The sequence below is a fragment of the Triticum aestivum genome, chromosome 7D (genome assembly GCF_018294505.1).
Source record: "Triticum aestivum cultivar Chinese Spring chromosome 7D, IWGSC CS RefSeq v2.1, whole genome shotgun sequence".
NCBI classification, from domain to species: Eukaryota; Viridiplantae; Streptophyta; class Magnoliopsida; order Poales; family Poaceae; genus Triticum; species Triticum aestivum.
In genome coordinates, this window is record NC_057814.1 from 192,315,852 (window position 1) to 192,326,167 (window position 10,316).

At 51.2% G+C, this 10,316-nt stretch overlaps 1 protein-coding gene across 1 annotated transcript; it reads left to right on the forward strand.

Annotated features, from left to right (window-relative positions):
• Positions 1 to 5,486: 5,486 nt before the first annotated feature.
• LOC123163934 (LOB domain-containing protein 18-like) lies at positions 5,487 to 8,498 on the forward strand (the record flags this gene model as incomplete). Its single annotated transcript, XM_044581341.1, has 3 exons — positions 5,487 to 5,866; positions 6,570 to 6,886; positions 8,489 to 8,498. Coding segments are annotated over exons 1-3 (654 nt in total), but the record flags the coding sequence as incomplete, so codon positions are not given.
• Between the last annotated feature and the right edge of the window lie 1,818 nt (positions 8,499 to 10,316).

Genomic DNA, 10,316 nt, shown 5'->3' on the forward strand with positions numbered 1-10,316 from the left:
GGAGTATTCGGGAAAGGGAACCCGCCTTGCAATACCGAAGACAATCTGCGCGCTGGACACCTTGTCATTGAAGCCTGGTTCAGGGGCTACTGAGGGAGTCCTAGACTAAGGGGTCGTCGGGCGTCCGGCCTGTTAGCCAGGGGCCGGACTGATAGGCTGTGAAGATACGAAGACTGAAGACTCCACCCGTGTCCGGATGGGGCTCTCCTTGGCGTGGAAGGCAAGCTTGGCGATCAAATATGAAGATTTCCTTTCTCTGTAACCGACCTTATGTAACCCTAGGTCCATCCGGTGTCTAATTAAACCGGAGGGCTTAGTCCGGATCGGCGGATACTCATAACCATAGTCATACAAGCTAGACTTCTAGGGTTTAGCCATTACGATCTCGTGGTAGATCAACTCTTGTAATACTCATATTCATCAAGATCAATCAAGCAGGAAGTAGGGTATTACCTCCATAGAGAGGGCCCGTGTCGGCGTTTTGGGAACGGGGGTCCCCAGACTTGCCTGCCTGCGGCCCATGGCATGGCTAAGTCAGCGGGCCGTACGGCCCACCTTCATCAACAAGGCATCCAAGACCCTCGCGAGGGGCCAAGCCTCGCGAGGTGGACGACGCAAGACCTCCTCAGGAGTGGCCTAGCCAGGCAGGCTCACGAGGAGCGGAGATATCAAGGCGGGGCAAACCTCACGAGGCTCTCGTGACGTGAGCCATGACGATCGAGACCAGGCGGGCGCCAGCGCGCACAACGTCCTTGTTTCCTCTTTGGTGCTAAGGAGGCAAGCGCAGGCGAGGAGTACCGAGGCATCAGGCAAAGGTTGCCATATCAGTGCAATGAGACCAAGACCAGAAGGACGGCAGGACGAAGGTCATCGTGGAGCCCAAGACGGCGTCACCACCAGAGCCTTTTGCAGGCGAATATCACTTTTGTTAGGATAGCTTGTACTAGCTGTCCCCCTTCAAATTTGCCCGCCGTTGTTGGCTCCCTTCCCGCCCAATATTTGGGAAGAGGACCAGGGCCTATATAAGTAGAACTAGCCACCACAGTAGGGGCAGCTCAACTTGATCTGATCTGATCGAGAGCCTACCTTAGCCACAAGAACACCTCAACTTCAGGAGGTTGTTCTTCCCCTTGTACTGTTCATCATCAGCCCAAGTGGCAATCCACCACCACCACACTGGAGTAGGGTATTACATCACAACGGTGGCCCGAACCAGTATGAATCTCATGTCTTTCTGTGTTGCGAGTTCGTCCGTGAGACCTTAGTAAGCTAGGGCGTGGATCGGTAGGAGGGAAAAAGACTTCGCGTGCACCCCAGAGTTCAAACCTTAAGGGTTTTGCCGGAACCCCACATCCGACAGCCCGAACCTGGGTAAACATTGTGTCCCCCGTCTCCTGTTACCATTGATCCCAGATGCACAGCTCGGGACCCCCTACCCGAGATCCGACGGTTTTGACACCGATAGCTGGCGCCCCCTCGGTCGCTGGCCAGGCCCCGCAAGGGACATGGGTAGGCGCAGACCCACTGCTTGAAGGGGAGCCCAAGATCGAAGCCATCCAGCTGCCTTCCACGACCAGAGGAGGAGCCCTCGGCATGCCGGCCGCACTCCAAGAAAGGCCGAGGAGGAGAGATAGCAAGGACATGGGCTCGAGGCGAGCCGCAGGCAGGCTTGCTTCTCCAGCCGACCCCGCGCTGGAGGGGGCACACCGGCTTGGGCGCTCAAGGCTAGCGAGGAAGTTGAGGTAGGAGGGGTTTGCTCCTCAGGATACTCCACGGCCTTGGCGGATGGGATCCTGGAGAGCCACCGTCGGGAAGGGAAGCAGCACTCGAGGAATTACAAAAATAAGGTACTTACTCATGTATGGCGATGTACTTCCTATGTTTCAACGGCCGGACAGTGCCACTGCTGCAGCTTGGAGACCCCTTCCTCTTACGGAGCCCCGCGAAGTCCACATAGAACTGGCCCAAGCATTGTACATGGTGACCAGCGCGGGGCGCGGCTGGAGAAGCGCCCAAGGAGACGACCTCAGGAGCGCCAGGCTGGAGAGAGTTGTCGGGCTCCGCCTCGCAACGACCTGCCGAGGCCTCAAGAGCCTCGGCCTCACGAGCGGCGAGCTGCGTCACCCCCTCAGCCGCCGCCCCAGTATGAGAGTCACGGACTCCCGAGGATGACGCCCCGGGAGCCTCTAGCGGCATCGATACCTCGGCGCCCGCGCCTTCGGCCTCCAGCGGTGCTTGCCTCCCTGTGTCCAGTCTTGGGGCAAGCTCGGTGCCGGCGACAAGAAGAGGAACCATGGTGACGGGATTCTCACGAGGCCCCACAAGGCCGACTGGACGCATCCCCCATTAATCGAAGGGGGCATCTGCCCCGCAAACTCCACCCTGTTCGAGCAGTTGTACAAGCAACAATCCCCCTACGACAAATCACCCGACGAGGGGTCACCGGCCAAGACTTCGAGCACCGTCCTTCGTGCCTCGGTCGGAAGCCCCGACTCTTGAAGCCTCATGCGATCCTGGTCACCGGTCAGAGCCCACATCGGCTGGGAATGGCGCTGGAGTGGGGAGATACGACACCGGAGGAATTCCTTCATCACCTTGGGCGCGGTCACACCAAGATCCTTTAGCCTCCTCAGCCGAAACCAAACGAAAGAGAGACGGGAGCTCACGAGCTCCTTGTGACCCCAGCCGGAGCTGGGGACGGCGGGGGACGAAGGAGGCAAGAGCAGGGGGCTGAGTACCCCAACATCAACGTACACCCACCGCCTCCGAAACTCGCTCGTAGACAGCGGGAGATCGAAGTCAATCCCCGAACCGGCTGTCGCCGTCACGGCCTGGAAGCTCAGGCACCCCGGGCACTGCCGGGGGTTGGTCAGGTGCAGCGAGAAGAAATGGCGCAAGAGGGCCACAGAAGGAGCAATGCCCAACATGGCCTCGCAGACGAAGGCGAAGACGGCGAGAAGGGTGACAGATTGGGGATCAAGGGGCAGCATATGGATCTGGTAATGGGAAAGCACGGCATCGGAAAAGGCGGAGAAGGGAGGAACCAGGCCAGCCCACAGGGCGTCGATGAAGAACTGGACCTCGATGGCCGTCCTATCAATGGAGGCTTGGGACGCAGGCCAGGCCACCGTCCCTCCCGATTTGTTGAAGCTGGTAGAAAGCACAGGATGGACCTTATCCATGGCCTCCTGGTTGAGCACCCGCGATCGGCCGACGGCGGGCTCGACGGCCGGAGGTGAGCTGGCTGAGGACAAGGGCTTCTTCCCTTTCTCCATCCGGTTTGGCGCCCTGGCGATTGAGAGAACTAAGCTCGAGTCAGATTGGAAGAGGATGCAGAGGTAAGGGGAAGCGAAGAAGTTGGGGAGTGCGTTGCCAGCAATGGGGGAATAATTGTGTAGGATGTCGTGGCCGCCTAGCCAGGCGGATTTCTAGGATGCGTGGGGAAGCGCGGCCGCCCACGTCCAATCAATCACCACGCGTCGACCAAGGCGCAGGCTGTTGGGGCCCACGGTGCTCCGCACTTGCCCTTTGGCTTTGCCTCGAAGCCAAGTTCAAGCGCGCCTTGGGCCCGGGGGCTACTGTCGGCATTCTGGGAACGGGGGTCCCCAGAATTGCCTACCTGCGGCCCGCGGCGTGGCTCGACTCGCGGCCCAGTATGGCCCTTCTTCACCAACAAACATTCAAGACCCTAGCGAGGGGCCAAGCCTCGCGAGGCGGACGACACAAGACCTCCTCGGCAGCGGCCTCACCAGGCTGGCTCGCGAGGGGCGGAGAGATCAAGGCAAGGCGAACCTCGCGAGGTTCCTACGACGTCAGCCATGACAACCAAGACTAGGCGGGTGCCAGGCGGGCACCAGCGCGCACAGTGTCCTCGTTTCCTCTTTGGTGCTAAGGAGGCAAGCGCAGGTGATGAGTACCGAGGCATCAGGCAAAGGTTTCCATATCGGTGCAACGAAACCAAGACCAGCAGGACGACAGGACGGAGGTTACTGTGGAGCCCAAGACAGCGTCATCACCAGAGCCTTTGGCAAGCGAAGACCACCTTTAGTCAGAATAGCTTGTACTAGCTGTCCCCTTTCAAATTGGCCGTTGTTGGCTCCCTTCCTGCTACATATTTGGGGAGAGGACCAGGGCCTCTATAAATAGGACTAGCCACCCCAGTAGAGAGGAAAACTGAACCAAACTAATTCAGATCATCCTCACACCACCAAGCACAAGAACACCTCTCCTTAGGAGGCTGTTCTTCCCCTTGTACTGTTCATCCTCAGCCCAAGAGGCAATCCACCACACCACACTGGAGTAGGGTATTACACCACAACGGTGGCCCGAACCAGTATAAATCTTGTGTCCCTTGTGTTGCGAGTTCGTCAAGCTAGGCCTTGAGATCACGACGAGGTTGAGGGCGTGATTAGGTAGGGGAAATCTTCATGCGCACCCCAGTTTTCGAACCTCAAGGGTTTTGCCGGAACCCGAAATCCGACAGTGCCGGCGTGGGCCCAATAAGAACCCCATGGACCCATCTTCTGGCTCCATGGACGTTTTCTCCTAAAAGATTTTCTGTAATTTTTTGGAAATTTATCAAACTTGGAAAAAATTCATTTCTTCATTGCCATTATTTTGTTTATAATTTCCATATTTTTGGTAATTCCCCTCTCGATGTAGTTCATGCAATTGAAGGGAAAAGGGCATTGCAATTGTGCTATAGTATGAAAAATATTGATAATAGAAAGGAAAATATAATAATAACTAGTGACGCAAAATGGACATATCACCATGCAAATTTCCATACATCTCAAACCAGTAGTGTTTGGAGCCATCAAACGTTCAGTTTTAGGCATTTGGGCCGTCCAATTTCTTCTTGATCTCGTTGGACGCTTCATATCATGGGCTACTGCTCTAATCAAATACCGGTACATTATCATATGGACCGCAAGCTTCAAGCATATGATACCTCAGGATGCTCATCTTGAACTTGCCCTTTTCAGATTGATGAACATCTCCACTTGATGCCATCCTCACATAGTCTACTTAAAATCTTTACTGTCATGCAAGAACATGAATATCACCCCAACATAGACATAGAAAACCCATACTATGTGTTAGTTCACTAAGTGCATCCGGTCTTGTTTGCTTGCAGTCAGTTAGCTTCACACAAATATTCTAGACCTTCAAGAAGAGAAGTGTATCACTAGCTGGCTAAGGCAAGTTATATTTATTTGGTAATTATGTCCTTGCCATGGCTCGTTATCCATAACAAAAACCTAAGAAGATAGGCCTAAAGAATTTATGGAATAGCCAAAAAATGGCAACACAAAGTTGGAAACTATTAATGACTACTAGTATATATACACACACATACCACCCTCCTATGATTGTATGAACTAATTGCTCGCACATCCCTTGCTTGTGTGTGTCTACATACCATAAAAAATGCCCACAAATTCCCTTCCCTCTCTCTTCTAGACATTTTAAGCCTCTCGAAGTTCGAAAAGCTAGGATAGTCTAGAAACTGAGGAGCTAGGTACCATTCCCTTCGAGAATGAGTGGGTCATCGACCAGTGCAGGCGTCAGCATTGGCGGCAGGCCGGGTGGTAGTAGTGGAGGGCCGTGCGGGGCATGCAAGTTCCTGCGACGCAAGTGCGCAGATGATTGCATCTTTGCACCTTATTTCGGCTCAGAGCAAGGGGTGGAGCACTTCACCGCGGTGCACAAGGTGTTCGGTGCCAGCAATGTTTCCAAGATCCTTAATCAAGCCCCTCCCCACAAGCGCTTTGATGCCGCCATCACTGTATGTTATGAGGCAAAGGCGCGCCTCCGTGACCCTATCTACGGCTGTGTCGGCGACATCTTCGCCCTCCAACAACGGGTATGTGTATGAACACCCTGAATACTATGTATACTATCGATCTCTCTTTGTCATATAATTGCAAGATAATGATCAGCGGATATTGAATTGGTTCTTTGGAAAGTGCACTTTGATGTGATACTACTTTAGTGCTGATTTTGCCTATTGGAGTTGTTTGTGCCTTCTTCCAAGGTAGGGAATGGGCCTCCATTTGTAACACGAAAAACCAACAAGTCAAGCAAATTAAAGGAGTCAATGTAGAAGGAACTTTGTATAATTTGATGCACATCCACATCGTACCACCTTTAATACTCTCATCTACCATTATTTTCTTCATTTATTTTTGTTCTTCATGCATGATATGTAGTTTGTTGGTACATGCATGTGTTAAATCACCATACTCCTAGTTGGTATGTTCCTTTTTTATAAACCAACAAGGGACATAGGCCCTAACCCTCACATCCTAACATGTGTGAAATAAGTCTATGCTAATGCAAATCTTAAAGTGGTAGATAGATACCCACCCGCCAAACTCTTTTATTGGATACATTAATTTTTGCAACACGGTTTTTGCGCATTTCATTTAACTATTTTTGCTTAATTTTATCATATTATGTTGTTATGTAGGAAGATGCGACGTGAAGTTTGTATCCATTTCAATGATCTGATCATATTGCTCTTTCATGGTTTTGTCATGATTGATATATTGATCGATCTCCTCCAGGTAGCGAACCTCCAGGCTGAAGTCGCCTCCCTACAGGCTCACCTCACGACACTGCAACAGCCTTCACCGCCTCCTTTTCCGTCCCTTTCATACATGCCCATGACCACCGAGTTCTCCATTTCTGAACTGGCGTCATTGTCCAATGTCCCGAACACCGTCGAACTATCTTCATTGTTCGACCCGTCGATGCAGTGGGCCTTCCAGCAGGAACACCAACAACCATATGGCCAGACGGGGGAAGGCTCTAGCGGTAGAGGCAACACCAACTCCAATGGTGATGACTTGCAAGCCCTGGCTAGGGAGCTCTTGGATCGACGGTCGACAGGATCGGCACCCCAGCAACCATTGAACACACAGTTTTGAGATTGTTTGCCTAGCTAGGTGAACTAACATATCTAAGATATTTAAAGCATACATTCATTGTGTGAGAGGAGTACATGATTGCTTTTAATGTGAGAAATTTTCATCTAAGTTTATGGAAGGTAGTTAATAGGCACCACCGCTTTTTGCTTATCAATTTAATTCTTTACTAGGGTAGCAGGGGTGCCCACTTACTACTTTTATATAAAACTTCTGAGTTTGTTTCAAATGAAGAAGATTGGAGGGAGTTTATTATTCCAATAATTTGAGGTAAAGTTTATTTTAAGATGCATATAATTTATTTCCTACCATCTTTGGTCACGTATGGCTTTGCTTTTGGCCATTGTGCTACTTTGTGTGCATGTATTGGTGTTCGCTATGTGAATACAAATTTTGCAGAGACAGAGTGTGAGCTCCATATCTTGATTTGATTGATGTGACATTTTGAGTCAATAAAGTATGCCGTTTATCAAAACATAGATTTCATCCATTTATGACGATACAATACCTAATATCCCTGCTACTATAAAGTGATAGTTTCGTCCTCCCTTAGAAAACAACAACAGAAAATCCTGGAGAAACCAGCTTTTAAGTTTTTGGCAATGGTTGTGTCCTTCTTCAAAAGATTTGCACCAGCAAGGGCTTGAGCCTTGCATGGTTCCCCTCTCAATACTCATCACAACAAGTCTTCGTAACCACACAACCACATAAGTAGGAGAGACAATTACACTTTCAGGGAGACGCCCGTAAAAGAAGGACAAGTTTGGTCTCCTCTTACTTAGTCTCTTCTCTGTCTCAATGGTTGAAGGTCAGGAAGACATGATTTGGATGAAGACGCATCTCCAATGGGCTCTCCCATTCCGCACCCGTGTTGTCGGCATTCTGGGAATGGGGGTCCCCACACTTGCCTGCCTGCGGCCCACGGCGTGGCTCCGCTAGCAGGCCTGTACGACCCATCTTCATCAACAAGGCAATCAAGACCCTCGCGAGGGGCCAAGCCTCGCGAGGCGGACGACGCAAGACCTCCTCAGGAGCGGCCTCACCAGGCTGCCTCGCGAGGAGCAAAGATATCAAGGCACGGCAAACCTCACGAGGCTCAGGTGACGTGAGCCATGACGATCAAGATCAGGCGGGCGCCAGCGCGCACAGCGTCCTTGTTTCCTCTTTGGTGCTAAGGAGGCCAGCGCAGGCGCGGAGTACTGAGGCATCAGGCAAAGGTTTCCATATCAGTGCAACAAGACCAAGACCAGCCGAACGGCAGGACGGAGGTCACCGTGGAGCCCGAGACGGCATCACCACCAGAGCTTTCCGCAGGCGAAGACCGCTTTTGTCAGGATAAGCTGTACTAGCTGTCCCCTTTCAAATTGGCCGTTGTTGGCTCCCTTCCCGCTCAATATTTGGGGAGAGGGCCAGGGCCTATATAAGTAGAACTAGCCACCACAATGGGGGGGCTTGATCTAATCTGATCGAGAGCCAATCCTTAGCCACACACCGAACACAAGAACACCCCAACCTCAGGAGGCTGTTCTTCCCCTTGTACCGTTCATCATCAGCCCAAGAGGCAATCCACCACCACCACACTGGAGTAGGGTATTACATCACAACGGTGGCCCGAACCAGTATAAATCTTGTGTCTTCATGTTGCGAGTTCGTCGAGTTCATCCGCGAGATCTTAGCGAGCTAGGGCGTAGAGCGGTAGGGAGGAAATATCCGCGCACACCCCAGTGTTCGAACCTGTCACGACCGGTTTTTTTTCAATAAAATAATTATTGAGAGACCAATCCCTTTTACGGACCAGTAAGGAAGAATTCCTTCTCACTGGTAGACAATATCTTGGTCACAGAAGAAAAATACCAGGAGTACTGAATATAATACAAGGTTGAGCGGAGACTGCCCAACAATTTATTACATGCACGCCGATAAAACAAGACGGCGGATAGGGTGGCATAACTACTAACTCACGATAATAACGGTGGTGGAAATATCACCGCGAAGTGAGTGATATGACTCCTGAAGACTACCGCTCTTCGAGCGTCGGAGTGAGGCTCGAGGAGACTTATTGCGGGTGGCGAAAGCGTATATAATACAAGTGACCAATATCCGGGATCGCGCAGGACTGACAGGGACTCCTCTAGGCGTCGGACGCGCTATCAAACTCTTCATCCAAGAGACCGCCTTCGTCAACATCTGGCCAAATGAACAAGCCAAGTGAGTACTATGAAAGTACTCGCAAGATAGTTCGGACATAAGATATAACAAATGAAAACATGAAGCATATGAACAAGTTAACCAGTGCGTTCAGACATAGAGTTAATAAATACTGGGTGCCAAACGAGGGTCTGAATGACTCCTCGAGAGGAAACTGCAGAATAGTAATACTGGTGCCAAACGAGGGTCTGAATGACTCCTCGAGAGGAAACTGCAAGAATAATAATGCCACAGTCGGGCGTCGGGGCGACACCACATAAAGGGCTTATAACAGAAAATAAAGGCAGTGCGTGCCACAGTCGGACGTCTGAGCAACATCACATAAAGGGCTTATATTGAAAGTAAGAAACAAAAAACACGCCACAGTCGGACGTCTGCGCGACGTCACATAAAGGGCTTATATTCATAACTTAGTAGCTCATGGATTTTAAATCACATCAGGAGAACAAGTATACATGAGGTAAACAACAGGGTTAGTCCATCCACCGGACTAACGTTCAGCCAAGTACACTACTCAAAGCTTGCTTACCGGAACGAGATATACCACGGGGTGATGACATAGACATGGGTACGCTGATCACGATACTTGACTATGGATACGATGACTCGGATGGATTTGACTCTGCAGAGTTTGTACTTAACCACAGCCAACGGCTTTCAGTAGTCACAGGGACTAGTTCCGTTTACGATGTTTTGGAAGAAACACGTCTAACCAGTACACACCCATTCAATATTTCGAAGCCAGGGATCACCCTCGGCAACGTTCAAGAAAAACCTTGAGACGGGGAGGCTACAACCTCGCGTAGCATGGGATCAAACTTCTATACGCGCGCTCTAAGGGGGTGCCCCCCCTCTCGGTCCCAACCGAAAACACCCATGCCCCCTGACCGGATGACTGGCTTTAATCCTGGGCCAAGGAACCATCATCCCGGCCCCTCTATTTGGTGTGTACACGGAAAGAGGTTACCAACTTACTAAACCGCATCTTGGCAAAGAAACACGTGGTAGCACGGAAGGGAAAAGAACGATAACGTGACTCCGTCCACGTTAACGTCGGAATTGTCGGATGACGCAAGGCTGGTATGCTACAACAGTACCACCCTGCTGCCCTTCATGTCACCACATGATTAGGCCATCTCTCACCAGAGGTCATCGCAACTTTGGACATGCGGGTAGTTG